This window comes from Myxine glutinosa, chromosome 2, assembly GCF_964187855.1.
Source record: "Myxine glutinosa chromosome 2, kmMyxGlut1.1, whole genome shotgun sequence".
Classification (NCBI taxonomy): domain Eukaryota; kingdom Metazoa; phylum Chordata; class Myxini; order Myxiniformes; family Myxinidae; genus Myxine; species Myxine glutinosa.
In genome coordinates, this window is record NC_136262.1 from 74,679,873 (window position 1) to 74,702,386 (window position 22,514).

Sequence of the window (22,514 nt, forward strand, 5' to 3'; positions counted from 1 at the left end):
ACCCCCGCCGGGCTTGGGCACGATGTGGAGCGGCGACGCCCAAGCACTCGTCGCTCCAGCATAGCAAACTCGGCTTTAGCAACCGCGAGCTTCGTCGGCTCGAGGCGGCGTACCCAGGCGTAGACCGGTGGCCCGGCGGTGGGGATGTGATGTTCCACCCCGTGCTTGACGGTCCCCGCCGATAAGGTGGGCCTCGTTAGGGCCGGGAAACGGGCGAGGAGGCGGGTGAATTCGTCCGCTGCCGGAAGCGTGCAGATGAACCTGGCCGGAACCGAACCGCTCAGCAAGCCATTCGGCGAGCCGCTTGATGAGCCGCTCCGTGAGCTGCTCAACGAGGCGGGCAGCGCGCAAGCGAGCGAGCTGAACGTCTCGGCCTGGACAAGCCTTCTGTGCTTTACGTCTACCAAGAGGCCATTGGCACAAAGGAAGTCCATGCCAAGCAGTGCCATAGGCACGTCGGCAGTCACGAACGACCATCGGAAAACCTGCCCTCCGAACCGCAGATAAGGGCAGCGTTTTCCGTATGTGCGAATGGGCGTACCGTTGGCAGCAAGCAGAGCGGGACCCCGGCCCGCGGTCTGCTTGTCGGACGTACCGGCGGGAACGACAATCACCTGCGCTCCCGTGTCGCACAGGTAACGGCGCCCGGATAAGGTGTCCGTTATGTACAGGAGGCTGTTTAATCGGCCGGCGCTCAGTGCCACTACCGAGGGCCGGCCCGGGCGTTTCCCGACCTGCCGAATGAGCACGGCGGGCGACATTGTCGGGCCTCGTGGCCGAACCTAGCATGGAAATGGCACCAGGTTTGCGTCGAAGCCGGAGGCCGCGGTTTCCGCGGTGGTGGTGGGTGGGGCGTGGCGGCTGCCACCAGGCGCCCCTCGGAGTAGGGGTGGGCACCCGCAGGAGGTTCAGCGGCTACACGGTGCGTCGCGTAGTATGGGTGGGCATCCGCAGCAGTTTCGGGCTCGGGAGCTGCTACGGCCGCACCGAAACTCGCCTGCATGTGCAAAGCCGTGTAGAACTTGTCGGCCTCGGCCGCGAGCGCTCGGGGTTCCGTTGTCGCAGAACCGGCCAACGCGAGGCGTACTCGTGCCGGCAGCTGGCTTCGAAATAACGCCCGGAATAGAGCGTTCAGGGTTTCGTCGCCCATGAGCGACAGCCTCTGGTCCATTTGGACCGATGGTCGCGTGTCACTGAGCTCGGGGAGGTCCAAGAGGCGATCGGCCCGTGCGTCCACCGTGAGGCCGAACGTGGCGAGGAGGAGACGCTTGATCGCCTCGTACCTGTCGTCGGCCGGTGGGTTCCTCAGGACCAACACGACGCGGGCGGCCGTGCCGGCCCCGAGGGAGGCGACCACGTGGCAGTAGCGTGTCTCGTCCGCCGTGATGCCTCGAAGCCTGAACTGGGCTTCGGCCTGCAGGAACCAGATCTCCGCCTGAGCTTCCCAGAACTCGGGGAGCTTTATCGCTACCGCGTTGGTTGCCATGGCTGTGGCAGGTTCGGGTGGTCAGTGACGGCTGACCAGAACGTCGGAGGTCACCAATGAAGCACGGTGTTACGCGCGCTGCTTGTAAGCAATGAGGAAGCAGACAACGCGGTAAGTTGTAAGAGTCTTTATTCAAGAGCTCCACTGTAACACTGGAGCATTCCGGGCTGCGCGCCCGGTGTATATCCCACGGCCACGCCTACCCCTTGGGCGTGGCCGCCGCCCACGCCTACCCCTCGGGCGTGGCCGCCGCCCACTTGGCACGCGGAATGATGTCATCACGCCAGTGAGCTTTCGTGTCCGCCACATTACAAAGTATGGAAATGAACAAAAAGAGCAATGTAATTGTCCGTCTGTCTTCTAATAATGTAATATTAACGACCTTGGTTTTTCACTCTTACACGTTTGCGATATATCTTCAACGGGATCTGAACTGCATTAGTCGATGCATTAGATGATTGATCTGATAAACGATTGTCACATTTTATGTGTGTGACTGTTAGGCGGTGTATTGTGTTCAGTGCGTTGTTGGCGCTGGTAAACCTACGACTCGATATGGAATGACATACAGGACCACTGATCTCTATATACTAACTGAATAGGAGGAGGCTCAATTTTTGGAGCCATTTGTCTGCCATCTTTTCTCTCCCATGAAATCCCAAAACGAATGAATTGGAGATGTGATTCCTCTTCGCCTTTGATCGCGACCGTTGCGGTTTTCACAACTTTAAGCAGCGCACGATACCATTTCATCTATCTATAATTCCAGTAATCTCTGTGTGTGTGTATGTCTGTGTGTGTGTGTGTGTGTGTGTGTGTGTGTGTGTGTGTGTGTGTGTGTGTGTGTGTGTGTGTGTGTGTGTGTGTGTGTGTGTGTTTGTCTGTGACCGCTGTTTCTCGACAACTACCGGTCCGATATACTTGAAACTTGCCAGGTATATTGCTGGGGACCCGAGGATGTGCCTTGTCAAGGTTTGAAATTAATCGGAGAAGTAGTTACCGAGCTATGGCGATTTAGCCGTTCGCCGTTCGCTTTGGCTTTGCGAATGGACCAAACCATTTCATGTAAATAGAGGGGGGGGGGGGTTCTGTGGTCGTTGCGAATGGACCAAACCATTTCATGTAAATAGAGGGGGGGGGTTCTGTGGTCGTTACTGCCACGTGGTTTCAAAGTTTTTTTTTGTTGTTGTTTGCACGCATGCTTTTTTGCACGCACGTACGGGCACCCACGTACGGGCACGTCCTAGTCTATCTATAATTCCAGTAATCTCTGTGTGTCTGTGTGTTTGTTTGTTTGTCTGTGACCGCTGTTTCTCGACAACCACGGGTCCGATATACTTGAAACTTGCCAGGTATATTTCTGGGGACCCGAGGATGTGCCTTTTCAAGGTTTCATATTAATCGGAGAAGTAGTTACCGAGCTATGTCCAAAAAACGATTCAACCAATCAGAGAGCAGCGAGTTATCACGTGTGCCGAACGTGGCGAACAGACTCTGCCTCGGACGGCACATTTGAGAGCGTATTCATTTATTTCACGTTGGCAAACTATGTTGCCGCTATGTTGGCGTTAAACTATGTTTTAAAACTAATTAAAACTAATTTGCGATTCTTTCGCTTTCCTGCGCGTTTGTGCACGCTATGGCGATTTCTTTACCAAACTCCGCAAGCCGTTCGCTTTGGACCAAACCATTTCATGTAAATAGAGGGGGGGGATTGTCACCGTACTCGCAAGCCGTTCGCTTTGGACCAAACCATTTCATGTAAATAGAGGGGGGGGGGGGGATTGTCACCGTACTCGCAAGCCGTTCGCTTTGGCTTTGCGAATGGACCAAACCATTTCATGTAAATAGAGGGGGGGGATATAATTTTAGATATATATATAGTACGGGCATGCCCTAGTAATCATAAATACGAGTACTATAACAATGCTTTTTTCAAACCGGAACGGGATAAAAACAAGTCGGAATTTTTACTTCCGCCACAAAAGTTGGATGGAGGCTATGTTTTCACCATATCTGTCTGTCCGTTTGTCTGTCTGTCTGTCTGTCCGTTTGTCTGTCTGTCTGTCTGTCTGTCTGTCCATCCGTTTGTGAACAAAATATCTCAAAAAGTTGTGGATGGATTCAGCCGAAATTAGGCAGAGATATAGCGTATGTGACGAGGACGAAATGATCAGATTTTGGTGAAGATCTGAATATGGATTCGGATATGAGTTATTTAATTATATAAGTGATTCTTCACCATTGGGAAATAGGGCCAAAACGATACATAGCAGCATATCTCAAAAAGTTGTGGACGGATTTGGACGAAACCTGGTGGGCAGATTGTGTGTGTGACAAGGAAGGATCGATTCAATTTTGGTGAAGATCTGAATATGGATTCGGATATGATAATTATTTAATTTTTAGGTGATTCTTCACCATTGAGAGATGGGGCCAAAAACGATACATAGCAGGATATCTCAAAAAGTTACGGATGAATTTGGACGAAACTTGGTGGGCAGATTGTGTGTGTGTGACGAGGAAGAATCGATTCAATTTTGGTGAAGATCCGGCTGCGGATTCAGCTAGTAGAATTTTTAAAGTGATTCTTCACCTTTGATTGATATGGCCAACCAGGTGGAGGTCAGCTCTCTACTGAGTGCTGTTCTAGTTTTCATCCATCAGCCCAAATTGGGCTAAGGGGTATTGTCGTCACGGGCGGCGTCCGGGCGTCCATGCGTCCGTCAACTTTTGGTTTCCATCAATTTCAAGGAGAACGGCTTGTCCGATTAAATGCATTTTTGCAGTGTGTGTTGGGGTTGAGTAGAGGAAGGTTCATGGGCGCGCTGCGATTTTCAATATGGCCGCCACGGCAGCCATCTTGAAATTGGTTTCCGTCAATTTCAAGCAGAATGGCTTGTCCGATTAAATCAATTTTTGCAGTGTGTGTTGGGGTTGAGTCGAGGAAGGTTCCTTTCGAAAGTGGGTGCGCTGCGATTTTCAATATGGCCGCCACGGCAGCCATCTTGAAATTGGTTTCCACCATGCATGGGCTGAGGGGTTACGCCCGCTTTGCGGTGCTATTTATTTTATGAGATATCGCCCGCAACAAAGCCCTGAAGGGCACTCGAGGTGGGGGCGACACAAAGGAAAGTTTAGATATTAGATAGAAAGGAGGAATCTAGTGACATTCCTCTTGAGTTGAGGCAGGTTGGGATTGAGGGAAAAGCAGGAAGCAGGTAAACTGTTCCAGAGTGATGTTGTGCGGGGGGAAAAAAAACCAGAAGAATACCTTGAAGTCTTACTCCTTGGGACAGATACAGTGTCCAGATGGGAAGAAACTGCCTAATGTGTGGAACGACTGAAAGTATACTCCGGTGTAACAACCTGTGATAGACCCTCAGACAACATTCCGTGGTAAAATCTGTAGAAAAGGCTCAAGGAAGCGACAGAGCGGCGGACTGAGAGAGGGTCCAGGGATGATGCCAACTCCTGTCCCACCAGAATGGCAACATGTCGCTGGATTCCATCAAGAAGAGATAGATGACAGGCTGGGGCACCAGCCCAAATATGGCAATGATACTCCATAACAGGACGTAGAGTGGCCTTGTACAGGTGGAGAATAGCAGCTTGAGAAAGGTATCACCGAGCACGAAATAAGCAGCTATGGTGCTGGGAGGCTCTTTTAGCTATTCCAGAGATTACCTTTCCCAGCTATTTTCTAGAGAGAGGGACTTTTGTTTATGGTCCCACAGCTAAAAGAAAGGAGGAACAAATGACTGGAAGTGAGCATTAAGTTACTTATTTACTTCGCTGTCGACTGTACTCCATGTACTGTACGAATCGTGTCGTGTTGGTGTGCTCACGTATCGCTTGTGTTTTGTCCTTTACATAAACGCAAGTTTGAACTCCGTCCACTTGACAGTTGGACATCAATCGACATAAGAACCTTGGCTTTTGTGATAGTTAATCAGAGGTTCCTGGCATTTAACTACGATTCAGAAATTAAATAATGGCAATTCCACCTGAATTTGCTTTCATCCTAAACAAGTGCATTGTGACTGATCATGTGACTTGTATGCAACCGTAGGTGCGAAACAGGTAACACAGTGTTTGGCTCTCTCCTCAACTGCAATGGAGACTCGTGAAAGAGCAAAACTAGATAAATGTGTCGAACAAGTGGAAAATTAGATGCAATAACCTGATGCGACAGAAAAGATGACATAGATAATGTTTATTGAGGTTGGCATATGATGGTGGTGAGCTTTCCCTTGGAAACATGGTTGATCATTTTCATGGATGAAAGAAACGAGCGAACGAATGTAATAAGCTTGAAAAGCCTGCCATGGCCTGTGAGTTATGTGCTGCTCAAGCGTTGAAGGCAACAACATCGACTCCTGCATTAATCTGATTATCCCTGCATTTTGTAACATCATTGTGCCCATGTGACGTCGTTCATTCTGTGTCCATATTGTGCACAAAATCTGCTGGCAAAAGTGGAACGGTGTACTTAATGATGCAGTAATGTCAGCTTTAATTTGATCAAGAGCAACACTGGATGCACAGGGGTATAGAATCCCGGCTCTCCTGGTTATAGTCGTCATAGAAAGTGTCACCACGTCACACCTTGAATGTGGAAATGTAACATCAGGTGTAACGTGCAATGGTTCACTTCAAAGGTATTGATGGAGTACTGTATATATAAACCTTTCTGATTCTGATCTGCAGGCCTGCATTGTGGCAGCTTGTGTCCCAAGGGCTTCTGGGGGTCTAACTGCTCCTTGCCATGTACCTGCAAGAACGGTGGTTCGTGCTCGTCACACCGTGGTGTGTGCGAGTGTGCACCAGGTTTCCAGGGTGTCGTCTGTGAACGCAGTGAGTCTATCATTTATCTCTCTCTTTCCCCCCTTTTTCAAGTCTTCCTTTTTAATAAACGATAAATACTGATTTACTGTCTAATCATCAATCTAGTGAGGGAAAATAAATGATAAATTTGTCATAAATGCCACCATTTTGTTTTTACTATTATAGGAAGACATGTCAGTTAGACGTGCGTCGGTGATTCAAGTTTGACATGGACTTTTTATTGCAGGGCATCTTTACTATAATTCACGGAGTGGGGACCGGTGGTTGTGTGTGTGTTTGTCGCGCTACTCTACCTCCAGTTCTGGCCCGATTAAATCCAGACTTGCTACATAGGATCAGTATGACCCCAATTAGTGTATAGATGTGTTTTTATCTTTGCTGGTGGTCTTGGGGGGAAGGAAGGGGAGTGTGGGGGGAGGGGAGGAGGGTGAGGAGATAGTCACAAATTCTCTATATACACTACATGGCCAAACATATGCTATAAACCAAAGTATGCCAATATAAATAAACCAAAAACTACCTATACACTACCTGGATGAACACAATACACGACATGGACGCCCCTTCTAATTAGTGGATTTGGCTATTTCAGCCACACCTATTGATGACAGGTATATATAATGAAGCACACAGACATGCGATCTCCATAGACAAACATTGGCAGTAGAATGGGCCGCACTGCAGAGCTCAGTGACTTTCAACATGGCACCCTCATAGGATGCTACCTTTCCAACAAGTCAGTTCGTCAAATTTCTGCCCTGCTAGAGCTGCCCCAGCCAATTGTAAGTGCTGTTATTGTGAAGTGGAAACGTCAAGGAGCAACAACAGCTCAGCCACGAAGTGGTAGGACACACAAGCTCACAGAATAGGACAATTGAATGTTCCAACGCTCACTACCAAGTTCCAAACTGCCTTTGGAAGCAATGTCAGCACAACAACTGTTCGTCAGGAGCTTCATGAAATGGGTTTCCATGGCCGAGCAGCCGCACACAAGCCTAAGATCACCAGGCACAATGTCAAGCGTCAGCTGGAGTGGTGTAAAGCTCACCACCATTGGACTCTGGAGCAGTACAAACGCATTCACTGGAGTGATGAATCACGCTTCACTATATGACAGTCCGACGGACGAATCTGGGTTTGGCAGATGCCAGGAGAACGCTACCTGCCCGAATGCATAGTGCCAACTGTAAAGTTTGGTGGAGGAGGAATAATGGTCTGGGGCTGTTTTTCATGATTCGGGCTAGGCCCCTTAGTTCCAGTGAAGGGAAATCTTAACACTACAGAATATAATCACATTCTAGACGATTGTGTGCTTCCAACTTTGTGGCAACAGTTTTGGGAAGGCCCTTTCCTGTTTCAGCATGTCAATGTCCCCATGCACAAAGCGAAGTCTATACAGAAATGGTTTGTTGAGATCGGTGTGGAAGAACTTGACTGGCCTGCAAAGAGCCCTGACCTCAACCCCATTGAACACCTTTGGGATGAATTGGAACGCCATCTGCGAGCCAGGCCTAATCGCCCAACATCAGTGCCCGACCTCACTAATGCTCTTGTGGCTGAATGGAAGCAAATCCCCGCAGCAATGTTCCAACATCTAGTGGAAAGCCTTCCCAGAAGAGTGGAGGCTGTTGTAACAGCAAAGGGGGACCAACTGCATATTAATGCCCATTAATTTGGAATGAGATGTTCGACCAGCACATTCGGGTATGATGTTCTTGGTGTCCACATACTTGTGGCGATGTAGTGTATGTGTGTATCATAGAGCACCGCCTCCAGGTGGGAGCTGGTATTACAAGTCTCAACCCTTTACAGAACAGTATTCCTGTTCCCACGTTTTCCAGTGCAGTGACGTGTTCTGAATTGCAAGCAGTATACATATTTTGAGTCATGCACATAACACGGGTTACTATTTTTTATTTTCGGGAGCGAAAGAGGGAGCTTTCAGTTGCTTATACACCGCCCAAATAGAGGTATGCATCATAAGAACGTGTTGCATACTTCGAACAAGGTTGCCCGTGGAGCAGGTAGTCTGCAAGCATGATAGCAATACCTCTATGCTGAAATTTTGCGCTTTGATTTTGTCTACCCAATATCTATGGTGAAGCTCTTTATGAAGGAGAACGTCAAACCAATTTAGATTCACAGGAGACTGACTGCACAATTTGGTGACACCGTCTTTGACGTAGTTGTGTTTAAATGATGTTCTGAATAAAAAAGAATGACTGTGAATATTCAGTATTGACGATTTATCTTGAGCATTTTCAGGTGCAACCAACTGCTGTCGCTCAAGCAACCATTAAACGTGGTGAAGAGCGAATTTTGGAGAATTGTTGGATTGCTGTATATATGAAAGTGCAGAACGATTGTACGTCATTGTTGGAAGTTTGGATATTCAATAAGGTAATTTGGTGCAAGTCGGTTCAGGGTAACAAAGCACTTCTACTCCAGCAGATATCAAAGGACACGGGTACTGGAGCAGAAATTCATCCTGAAGTTTAACTCTCTGCCTATGGCATCCAAGGCCAACTCCACTTTGGGTTTACTGACTTTCCCTACTCTCATAGCCAACGTGTGCCTCTCAATGGAATCCTTTCATCTCCTCTTCCTGTCAAGGCTGGAGTGTCCCAAAGCAGTATGCTGGGCCCAGTCCTGTTCCTGATCTTCATCAATGATCTTTCTGACCCTCTGGAAAATCCCCTTTATATATTTGCTAATGAATCCATCCTCTGCCGTGACATCGTTCATCCTTCAGACAGACAAGCTGCAGCCTCTTCCCTCTCTACAGACCTTGAAAAAATCACAAGCTTGTCAAACATTTGGAATACCGGTCCGTCTTTCAATCCTGACAAATCTCACACTCACTCTCTCTCTCTCTGAAAGGAACATAATAGTCAGGTTCACCATGTTTTTTCGTTCAAAATTTTTGGAGATTAGCAAAACTATACATTTTTGGAATATTCAGAGCATGAGGAATCCAAAAATTAATGTTTACATTTGCGTAGACACCTTTGTGAAAATGACCCTCAGGACAGTGATGAAGATCTGTAAAAGCATATTCCTGAATGGTATAGGCCTCGTAGATCCTGTGTATAGGACTTATAGTTAAATCTGATACTACCTATAACTTCATATAACAACCTATAACTTCAAAGGACTTGCAATATCATGTATTATGTAATACAGTTATATCACAAATATAAAGACAATGGTTTTCAATTACCTTTGTTTGTTGCTTTTCTATAATCCTGAGCACTATTTTGAGGCCTTTATTGGATTCCCTGACCCAGAAAACATAGGATTAGCATATTTAATCAAGTCTCTAGGTTGACTAGAAGCCGAGATCGCGCAAAATATGTATTTTATGGCGGCCATTTTCAAAATCCAAAATGGCGGCCATGCAGGTGTCTGTGCAAATGCAAACATTAATTTTTGGATTCTCCATGCTCTGATGATTCCAGAAATGTATAGTTTTGCTAATCTACCAAAATTTTGAACGAAATTATATTTGTTAACATTGTGAACCTGACTATCTGGCAAACCCTTTAATGTTCTTTCTTAACAATCCTTGAAAGAAATTGACAACACTCAAACTCCTGGGTCTCAATATCAGCCATGACATTTCTTGGGAATACCACACGGTCTCCCCTCTGGGTTGGCTTCCCTCCCTACACACCCTGTTCAGCTTGATACAATGGAAGCCAAGGCCTTCGAGGTTATTGAAATGTCTTGCGATGAAGCTAAGTCTATGGGCCTATCACTTTATCATCGCAGACAGGTCTGTGGTCTCCCTGTATTCTACCACGTCCTCTCTGGTCTTGCACCTTCTGCCTCCTCTTCTCTCTCCCCCCATCCAAGCACACCTTTTTCCAAATTTCGAGCTTTCCTTCCTGAGTTTTTTTCTGTTTCCATTTGTCCACCCCATGCATTTTCCCCTACCCATCATCCCTCCTCATACTCATTATTTGTCCAAGTCTCACTCTATTTTGTCCTTCATCCCTGCTGTTGCTGTTTCCCCCCTCTTTATACTTGTGCTTTTGTTCTGTTACATCCTCAGCTGTTGTGTTTTAGCTCTTCCACGAGCATTGACCTTGTATACAACAACATGCATTTTAAGGCCATGTTCCCTGCTAGAGCGGGGGTTAGCCTTGCGGTCCCCATGACAATCTTCTCCATTTTGCCCTATTTTCTGCATCTCCCCTTGTTAACCCCCTTGCCCGCATTTCTTCTTCCACCATCTTTAGCCAAGTCTTTCTCGGTCTTCCCCGTCCTCTGCTTCCTTCTACATTAACTTCCATCACTCTTCTCAACCAGTCACTTTCATCCTTCCTCAATACATGACCAAACCATCTCAACCTGTTCCTCTTCACAGCATCAATCACAGGCAATATTCCCATCATCTTTCGCAATTCATCATTTGTCTTCCTCTCTCTCAACAATACTCCGCACATCCATCGAACCATTCGCATTTCCACCCTTTCCAGCCTTCGTTGCTGCTCTACATTCATTACCCATGTCTCGCTCCCATAAATCATAACACTTCTCACACATGCAGCATACACCTTTCCCTTCAGCTTCAGCGACACCCTCCTCCTCATCAGCACGCCACTCAGTTCCCGAAACTTCTTCCATGCACATCTCACTCGATGTGCATGTATACAAATAAAGAATAATCCGTCATACAGTCCAGGCTTGTCACCTTGCGATTTCTATCTCTTTGGAATGATAAAAGGACATTTGGTTGACATTAGGTTTATTAATGATGATGTCGAGCACATGGCCTGAAATGGCTGTGTATCCATCCCTAAGATTTCTATGTAAACGACATCGAAGCGCAACCACATTAATGGGACAATTCCGTGTAGCGCAGCGAGGGAATACCTTGAGAACTACAAGGGAGTTCAATGTCGGAAGTCAGTAACATAGGATCATGCCCATGACAATGTCCATGTACCCCTCTGTCCCCATTGTCGAAAGGTACCTGTATCTATTTTGTATACAAGATCGAGGCTCGCGTAAGAGCTAACATTGATCACAAAAAGACAAACTGACACATAAAACATGTAATAAAGGGAGCGGGAGACAAGATGGGGAGAGAGAGGGAAGCACACAAGTACAACATTTGAGAGCAGGGACATCGGGAGATCTGTGGGAGGTAGAGGGCTTGGGGGGTGGGGCATGGGAAGGGGGGAAGGTGGGAGAGGTATAAAAAACACGGACACTGCTAGGACTTCCAGGAAAGAAGTCGGAATTTCAAAAAAGTGGATCTGGGGTGAATTAACGGGGGTAGAAAATATCAAGGTTTTGGATGGGGGAAGATAAGAGATGGGGGTGACAAGAGATGATGGGGGAAACGATGAGATGGTGATGATGATGATGGGGATGAGTTTATCGTTTTGTATCCCATTGATAGGCCGGATGTGCGTCCGGACCTGAACCAAAATCGAATCGACTCTTCCTTGTCACACACCCAACCCGCCCACCAAATGTCATGCGAATCCATCCTAATGCTTTGAGACATCCTGCTCATACACAAGTAGATAGACAGACAGACAAGCAGGGGTAGAAACATAACTTCTGTCCACCTTCGGGGGTTGAGGTAACTACTCTGAGTGAAAGACCCTTGCCTTCATGTGGTCATAACTCTCCTCTTCTTTACCCTCAAGCTAAACCCTTCTTTATCCTTTACCTTTACAAGGTTTACTTTACTTTACCCTCTTTACCCTCTACCTTTACGCTTTACCCCTGGTCGTATCGGTCTATTCTGCTGAAATATGTAAAGTTTCATCAACATCCCTGTACCTCTTGATAATCAAGAATAATAGTTCCACCTCGATCTAGAACCCCCCGTGTATATGTACGATGGAGGTAAAGCTACCTTTTTAACTTAAGAGCAATCAGGTAAAATTAGTTAATCATAAATTTGTTTTGTTTTTTTCTTTAAATTCTTATTGATGTTATTGATTTATTTACAGAAATGTGTGATTTCTCATAAGATCTGATGGGAATCTCTATGTCTCATCAGAAGTTATTTTAAGGGTATGTAAAGGTGAACATGTCTTTTCTTTTTTGCTGTGACGAGTTGTATCGGTTTTTAAGGTTATTTACCTGATGGTCAGTCAACTTTGACCCCAGTCTTGCACCCCTCGCAGGGTGTCTGTCCGGTTTCTACGGCTCTCGCTGTGCTCAAGCCTGCCCACAATGTGTGCACAGCAGAGGGCCTTGCCACCATGTGACGGGCCAGTGCGACTGCCTGGCAGGATTCACCGGTCCACTTTGCAACCAGGGTAAGTAAAGGTCGTGCACCACCCTCAGAGTATGACCACATGCCCTATTAAGAGATAAGACTGCACATCACCTTTAGTATTGGATTATGACTCGGTCACCTGTACTCTTCGCACTGCAGAGTAATTAACCGTGCCATCCAGACTCCTGCTGTGTACAGCAAGAGAGATGAGAGAGAAAAATAACCAATATGATGGAGAAAGGGGAAGGGTGAGGGAGGGTGGCTGGATGAACACAATAAATGATGGGCCCGTCGTGCACAGTGAAACACAGGGGGCAGGACAACATGGCACGGGGGATAGGACAACATGGCACAGGGGATAGGACAACATGGCACAGGGGATAGGACAACATGGCACAGGGGATAGGACAACATGGCACAGGGGACAGGACAACATGGCACAGGGGATAGGACAACATGGCACAGGGGATAGGACAACATGGCACAGGGGATAGGACAACATGGCACAGGGGACAGGACAACATGGCACAGGGGATAGGACAACATGGCACAGGGGACAGGACAACATGGCACAGGGGACAGGACAACATGGCACAGGGGATAGGACAACATGGCACAGGGGATAGGACAACATGGCACAGGGGATAGGACAACATGGCACAGGGGATAGGACAACATGGCACAGGGGATAGGACAACATGGCACAGGGGACAGGACAACATGGCACAGGGGATAGGACAACATGGCACAGGGGATAGGACAACATGGCACAGGGGACAGGACAACATGGCACAGGGGACAGGACAACATGGCACAGGGGATAGGACAACATGGCACAGGGGATAGGACAACATGGCACAGGGGATAGGACAACATGGCACAGGGGATAGGACAACATGGCACAGGGGATAGGACAACATGGCACAGGGGATAGGACAACATGGCACAGGGGATAGGACAACATGGCACAGGGGATAGGACAACATGGCACAGGGGATAGGACAACATGGCACAGGGGATAGGACAACATGGCACAGGGGATAGGACAACATGGCACAGGGGATAGGACAACATGGCACAGGGGATAGGACAACATGGCACAGGGGATAGGACAACATGGCACAGGGGATAGGACAACATGGCACAGGGGATAGGACAACATGGCACAGGGGATAGGACAACATGGCACAGGGGATAGGACAACATGGCACAGGGGATAGGACAACATGGCACAGGGGATAGGACAACATGGCACAGGGGATAGGACAACATGGCACAGGGGATAGGACAACATGGCACAGGGGATAGGACAACATGGCACAGGGGATAGGACAACATGGCACAGGGGATAGGACAACATGGCACAGGGGATAGGACAACATGGCACAGGGGATAGGACAACATGGCACAGGGGATAGGACAACATGGCACAGGGGACAGGACAACATGGCACAGGGGACAGGACAACATGGCACAGGGGACAGGACAACATGGCACAGGGGACAGGACAACATGGCACAGGGGACAGGACAACATGGCACAGGGGACAGGACAACATGGCACAGGGGATAGGACAACATGGCACAGGGGATAGGACAACATGGCACAGGGGATAGGACAACATGGCACAGGGGATAGGACAACATGGCACAGGGGATAGGACAACATGGCACAGGGGATAGGACAACATGGCACAGGGGACAGGACAACATGGCACAGGGGATAGGACAACATGGCACAGGGGATAGGACAACATGGCACAGGGGATAGGACAACATGGCACAGGGGATAGGACAACATGGCACAGGGGATAGGACAACATGGCACAGGGGATAGGACAACATGGCACAGGGGATAGGACAACATGGCACAGGGGATAGGACAACATGGCACAGGGGATAGGACAACATGGCACAGGGGATAGGACAACATGGCACAGGGGATAGGACAACATGGCACAGGGGATAGGACAACATGGCACAGGGGATAGGACAACATGGCACAGGGGATAGGACAACATGGCACAGGGGATAGGACAACATGGCACAGGGGATAGGACAACATGGCACAGGGGACAGGACAACATGGCACAGGGGATAGGACAACATTGCACAGGGGACAGGACAACATGGCACAGGGGATAGGACAACATGGCACAGGGGACAGGACAACATGGCACAGGGGACAGGACAACATGGCACAGGGGACAGGACAACATGGCACAGGGGACAGGACAACATGGCACAGGGGATAGGACAACATGGCACAGGGGATAGGACAACATGGCACAGGGGATAGGACAACATGGCACAGGGGATAGGACAACATGGCACAGGGGATAGGACAACATGGCACAGGGGACAGGACAACATGGCACAGGGGACAGGACAACATGGCACAGGGGACAGGACAACATGGCACAGGGGACAGGACAACATGGCACAGGGGACAGGACAACATGGCACAGGGGACAGGACAACATGGCACAGGGGATAGGACAACATGGCACAGGGGATAGGACAACATGGCACAGGGGATAGGACAACATGGCACAGGGGATAGGACAACATGGCACAGGGGATAGGACAACATGGCACAGGGGACAGGACAACATGGCACAGGGGATAGGACAACATGGCACAGGGGATAGGACAACATGGCACAGGGGATAGGACAACATGGCACAGGGGATAGGACAACATGGCACAGGGGATAGGACAACATGGCACAGGGGATAGGACAACATGGCACAGGGGATAGGACAACATGGCACAGGGGATAGGACAACATGGCACAGGGGATAGGACAACATGGCACAGGGGATAGGACAACATGGCACAGGGGATAGGACAACATGGCACAGGGGATAGGACAACATGGCACAGGGGATAGGACAACATGGCACAGGGGATAGGACAACATGGCACAGGGGATAGGACAACATGGCACAGGGGATAGGACAACATGGCACAGGGGATAGGACAACATGGCACAGGGGACAGGACAACATGGCACAGGGGATAGGACAACATTGCACAGGGGACAGGACAACATGGCACAGGGGATAGGACAACATGGCACAGGGGACAGGACAACATGGCACAGGGGACAGGACAACATGGCACAGGGGACAGGACAACATGGCACAGGGGACAGGACAACATGGCACAGGGGACAGGACAACATGGCACAGGGGACAGGACAACATGGCACAGGGGACAGGACAACATGGCACAGGGGACAGGACAACATGGCACAGGGGACAGGACAACATGGCACAGGGGACAGGACAACATGGCACAGGGGACAGGACAACATGGCACAGGGGATAGGACAACATGGCACAGGGGATAGGACAACATGGCACAGGGGATAGGACAACATGGCACAGGGGATAGGACAACATGGCACAGGGGATAGGACAACATGGCACAGGGGATAGGACAACATGGCACAGGGGATAGGACAACATGGCACAGGGGACAGGACAACATGGCACAGGGGACAGGACAACATGGCACAGGGGACAGGACAACATGGCACAGGGGACAGGACAACATGGCACAGGGGACAGGACAACATGGCACAGGGGATAGGACAACATGGCACAGGGGATAGGACAACATGGTACAGGGGATAGGACAACATGGCACAGGGGACAGGACAACAGGGGACAGGGGATAGGACAACATGGCACAGGGGATAGGACAACATGGCACAGGGGATAGGACAACATGGCACAGGGGATAGGACAACATGGCACAGGGGATAGGACAACATGGCACAGGGGATAGGACAACATGGCACAGGGGATAGGACAACATGGCACAGGGGATAGGACAACATGGCACAGGGGATAGGACAACATGGCACAGGGGATAGGACAACATGGCACCGGGGATAGGACAACATGGCACAGGGGACAGGACAACATGGCACAGGGGATAGGACAACATGGCACAGGACAGTGAAGTGACAAAGAAGGCTTCCTCAATAACTTACATTAATCGATTTCTGGGAAAATTACCTTCAACTTAATAAAGTTAAATAAGTTCTTATTAAATTATTAAAATAAAAAGAAATAAGTTCTTCAATTATTGAAAATAAATAATTTTAATTAATTAAAATTTCCCACCTCTCCCCCCCCCCCCCCCCTTCCCATGCCTCCTCCCCCCAAGCCCTCTCCCTCCCCCACAGATCTCCCGATGTCCCTGATCTCCATCTTGTTCTCCCACTCCCTTTATCATATGTTTTATGTTTTATGTGTCAGTTTGCCTTTTTGTGATCAATGTTAGCTCTTACATGAGCCTCGATCTTGTATACAAAAATACCAAAGTGAAAAAGAAACAGTGTGAGGGAAAGCCAAGCTTTCTCACAAAGTGAAGCATTCAAAAGCGTCGTCAGCGGAAATGGTCACCTTCGGGGCCATCATCAACTTACGGACGCATAATGGCAGAGGATTTGATTGGAGTCCCTATAGATATACATATATATATGGAGTCGCAACAACTTTCAATTGGAAGCCATTTTGTTTCCATCGAGCGCGGCATAACAAACCTGTTCCCATTGTGCGTGAAGCGTAATGTGTCCATTTTCTCATTAAGCCCATTTTCTCATGTCTTTCTCTGTGCCCAATAGGGAAATTATAATAAGTAATGATTTTTTTTTTCGTTCTTTCGACGTGTCGGAATAAGCATACAATCAGGGAGGATTGGTTTAACCTTAAAAATATTGCAGAAAGGGTGGCAAAATGAAGGGCAATGTGAAAGTAAAGGTTCACACTGATGTGAGTTACTGATGTGAGCACTGAGTCGTCCCCGGAACGATAGACCGATGTGATGCCTAGTTTGAGGTGTACAGAGCGAGTGAGTAGAAGAACACACAGATAGTGACAGAATGGATAAATTTAAAGGAAGTGGAAGAAGGAAAGTGAAAGACAGAAATGGAGGCATATACCATTCACACCAGATGTGCACACCATCAAGAACTGGAGATAACTGGAGATAATGGATGACTGGAGATAATGGGGATTCGAAAAGATAACAATTGTGAATGAAAAAAAGCGAAAGAGCTTGAGAAGATTACATTGTGTGTGCTCTACCTGAAGTCAGGTCCTCGTCTGCGTGACGAGGGTGTTACTGAGTGAGGTTTGCCATTGCCTTCCCAGCAGTTAGTCATGGCAGGAAGTTGTAATTTGGCAAGGATGCTGGTGATAACTCGCCTACTCTTGGCGAAGGACACCGCTGGATCTTTAACATCCACCAAGTAATGATAGCAGACGCGATACCCGGCTTAACGATCGTCTGAGGGATGGCGGCACATGACCCTGCCTGTGAAGCACTGGGATGGTAGGATGTCTATCTATCCTTCCCTAGTATTCTTTAGTACCGGATTAAAATCTCAAGGCAGACAAAAACCTTTGCGATCAAGTTCGAAATGACAACACCAACAAAACACCACACATAAATGCAATCAAGGGACTACGCATTACCTGGCACAGAAATGACGACAAAGTCGGTTTCCATCCCAGTCGCCTCACTCTGTTCTCCCACAATTTCTTTCTTTCGGCATTTGTTGGGAATCTGTGCATTTTGAATCCATTTTCTGACCGATTAGTGCAACAACAGCATCTCATCATTTTGTAAGAATGGAACCAACCGATGCACGGTGAATGGAAACAAAATGGTGGAATGGAACCAACCGATGCACGGTGAATGGAAACAAAATGGTGGAGTGGAACCAACCGATGCACGGTGAATGGAAACAAAATGGTGGAGTGGAACCAACCGATGCACGGTGAATGGAAACAAAATGGTGGAATGGAACCAACCGATGCACGGTGAATGGAAACAAAATGGTGGAGTGGAACCAACCGATGCACGATGAATGGAAACAAAATGGTGCCGACGGTCCACGTGACGAGAAATTTCTTGACTCGTCATGTCGCAAATCTGTAACATACAGGGACTCCAGATTTTCCAGCCCTCCTCACTTCACATGCTCATGCTCCCCTTACTTTCCTTCTTTTACCTTTACTTTCCTTGCTCATCCCAAGTTTCTGTCTTTTCTCCACCCTTCCGCCAAACTTCTCTCCCCTGCCTCCCTTTTGCGAAAAAAGTCACTGTTCAATGTCCGCCTTGTGCTCCGCAGTGTGTCCCAAAAGATGGTACGGGAAGGACTGTTCCAGCGTGTGCTCCTGCACCAGCAACTCCACTTGCAACCCGATCGATGGTTCCTGCCAGTGCTATCCGGGCTGGATCGGCGCAGACTGCTCTCAGGGTAAGCGGTTTGCAATTACCTATCGAGTCTTGTATTTATGGCGCAGAGGTGGCGTGCTTATACCTTTTACCTGTCTGGTACACGTTTGATTCCCGGTTGTCTAGCCGACTAGCATTAGTTTGTGGACGCCAAAGAATCCATGGTCTTTTTGCGAACATGAGGTCAGTTACTGCCGGTACCCTGGCCAAATTACAAATTCCTGCCATGACTTCCGCTGGCAAGGCAAAGGCAAAGCACCTAGTGCAATCATAGTCGTGAGAGCTGCTTTGACAGCACCGAACCTCCTGTTGGGATCACGACGGAGAGTTGAGTCCACATACTCTGTTCGGGCAGTCAGAGCTCCCAAAGCAGTCTCAGGGCAAGGAATGCACTGTCGTCTGTAGTTTGCCATTTCCTTCACAGCAGTAACAGTCACTTTGTACGAGGCGCTAATGAGAGGCACTCATTACGGGGAATCTCCGCAAGATATCACCCGGCGGTTCTTATAACATGTGCCCGCAAATAAGGCACTCACCCTGAACGGCCAAATGAGATTTCTTGATGGGCCGACATCTGGTCTCTTGCGCCAGCTGGTAACCTCAATTGAGAGGATACTTTGTTTCTGATATACAATCAGGAAGCATGGGCATTGGGTATGTTGGGGATGAGGAGGTTAACTTAAAATAATATCATTGACACATGAATTTATGGTTCAAACTTGATTGTTGAAAAGGTGCAAAAACACATTCACAATACACTTTGTATTCTTCTTCCTTCTCATTGTTATTTCCTTTTCTTCTTTTTCCTTCTTATGTCATGCTTTGGGAAAGCAACCTTCAAATATAAATTCAGCATATGTATACACACACACACACACACACCACACACACACACACACACACACACACACACACACACACACACACACACACACACACACACACACACACACACACACACTCTGACTGCCTTAACATTTACTGTTATTGTTGTTGTTATTGTTGTTACTGTTATTACTGTTATTGTTGTTGGGGGTTCTTGGTGTGGGTCAATTTTTGAAATGATCACCCATTGGTTAGACAACTGCCGGACCACACCCATATCTGTCGCTTGAATCCACCCACTATAACACCAAGACAAAATTATATGGCCACCATCTTGGTTTTCTGATGGGCCTAACACATTAGGCCTGTAGGCCTTTGCTGATTATACACTGGCCGGCTTTCTTGCGTCAGATTTCCATTGGCTTTGTTTAGATCGAGTGTTCTTCACGATAAGGGACCCTGAAAAATATAATTATATGTCATAAGGTTTAATCAAGCCCATCAGAACACATGGTGCGTCGTAGTAATACGTTATCAAGCAAGCCCATCTGAACCAAGAACAATCCAGCATCAAGCAAGAACAAGAACAGCAAGAACAACACCAAGCAAGAACAAGAACAAGAAGAACAACACCAAGCAAGAACAATCAAGCCCATCAGCAAGCAAGTGATACGTTACCAAATTCCTAAAAAAAAATCATTACATAATTTGTGAACGGCCCCGTTATTGGGGTTAAGCAATCCGTGGCTGTATGATGAATCAGCCCATTCTGGTCTAACTGTGGGGAGGTGATATGGATGAGAGGTGTTGAGTGAATTTTTTTTTATAGCGCATTAAATGCGAGTTTCCCAATCGACCCGTTACCGGATTTTGTGCAGGTTATGACCACAGTGCAGTCATTCTTGTTTTGTATACATAGTCGAGGCTCATGGAGGAGCCAGAACATAGAACGATCAGGACGTACCAGAACAAAAGGAACAATAGAAAGAGAGGCTGGAAAACACCAACAGCAAGGTGAAGGATAAAATAGAGGGAGACTTTGACAAATAAGGGGATCTGGGAAAAAATGAGGAGAAGGAGAGGATGCACAAGATGAATAAGATGGACAGTTACAGCTACAAACTCTTATAAGAAAAAAAATAAAGGAAAGTTGGAAAGAGGAGGATTTGGGGGCCAGGATGACATGAGATGGTGGTGAATACCCATCTTGAAGACCTGGTGGGAAGGGTGAGACTGAAGAGAGTGTGGAAGTTGATTCCACAGGTGGGGAAAATAGGAGGTGAGCAGAAAGCACGGGTATATTAACTAATTTAAACTAATTAAAAGCAGTCAGCATGTGTTTACTAACTAATTAAAAGCAGAAAGCATGTGTTTATTGACCAATTGAAAGTAATTCAAAGCAGTCAGAATGGGTTTATCAACTAATTGAATGTAATTCAAAGCAGTAGAATGGGTTTATTAACTAATTAAAAGCTGACAGAATGGGTTTATTAACTAATTTAAACTAATTAAAAGCAGTCAGAATAGGTTTATTAACTAATTTAATCTAATTAAAAGGAGTCAGCATGGACTTATTAACTATTTTTTATCTAATTAAAAGCAGTCAGCATGGGTTTATTAACTAATTTAATATAATTAAAATAGTCAGAATGGGTTTATTAACTAATTGAAACTAATTAAAAGCAGTTAGAATGGGTTTACTAACTAATTAAAAGCTGTCAGAATGGGTTTATTAACTAATTTAAACTAATTAAAAGCAGTCAGAATAGGTTTATTAACTAATTTAATCTAATTAAAAGCAGTTAGAATGGGTTTATCAACTAATTGAATCTAATTCAAAGCAGTTAGAATGGGTTTATTAACTAATTAAAAGCTGTCAGAATGGGTTTATTAACTAATTTAAACTAATTAAAAGCAGTCAGAATAGGTTTATTAACTAATTTAATCTAATTAAAAGGAGTCAGCATTGGCTTATTAACTATTTTTTATCTAATTAAAAGCAGTCAGCATGGGTTTATTAACTAGTTTAATATGATTAAAATAGTCAGAATGGGTTTATTAACTAATTGAAACTAATTAAAAGCAGTCAGAATGGGTTTATTAACTAATTTTATCTAATTAAAAGCAGTCAGAAATGGTTTATTAAATAATTTAATCTAATTAAAAGCAGTCAGAATGGGTTTATTAACTAATTGAAACTAATTAAAAGCAGTCAGCATGGGTTTATCAACAAATTTAATCGAATTAAAAGCAGTCAGAATGGGTTTATTAACTAATTTAATCGAATTAAAAGCAGTCAGAATGGGTTTATTAACTAATTTAATCGAATTAAAAGCAGTCAGAATGGGTTTATTAACTAATTTAATCGAATTAAAAGCAGTCAGAATGGGTTTATTAACTAATTTAATCCAATTAAAAGCAGTCAGAATGGGTTTATTAAATAATTTAATCCAATTAAAAGCAGTTACTTTACTAATAATTAAAAGTAAAAGCAGTTACCTTCACTCCTTCATTCCTCTTTTCTCCCGCCTCTGGAACAAACTCCCTCACTCTCTTCAATCCCACTCCTCCCACCAGGTCTTTAAAACGGCTGTTCACCACCATCTCTTATCTTCCCCAATCCAAAACCCTGATCTTTTCTACCCCCGCTAATTTCACCCCAAATCCACTTTTTTGAGGTGCCGACTTCTTTCCTGGAAGTCCTTGGTGTCCTTGCGTTTTATGCCTATCCTGCCTCCCCCCAGGCCCTCTCCCTCCCACACATCTCCCGATGTCCCTGCTCTCAAATGTTGTGTTTGTGTGCTTCCTCCCCTTCTCTCCCCATCTTGTCGACCGCTCCCCTTTTTATATACTT

At 46.8% G+C, this 22,514-nt stretch overlaps 1 protein-coding gene across 1 annotated transcript in view; it reads left to right on the plus strand.

Moving 5' to 3' along the window:
• The window catches only part of MEGF10 (multiple EGF like domains 10), a 314,701-nt gene that overhangs the window by 225,452 nt on the left and 66,735 nt on the right, over nt 1-22,514 (plus strand). Inside the window, exons 13-15 of the mRNA XM_068109104.2 lie at nt 6,197-6,343; nt 12,484-12,618; nt 18,729-18,857. Coding sequence (XP_067965205.2) covers nt 6,197-6,343; nt 12,484-12,618; nt 18,729-18,857 — 411 coding nt within the window. The remainder of the gene's footprint in view (nt 1-6,196; nt 6,344-12,483; nt 12,619-18,728; nt 18,858-22,514) is intronic.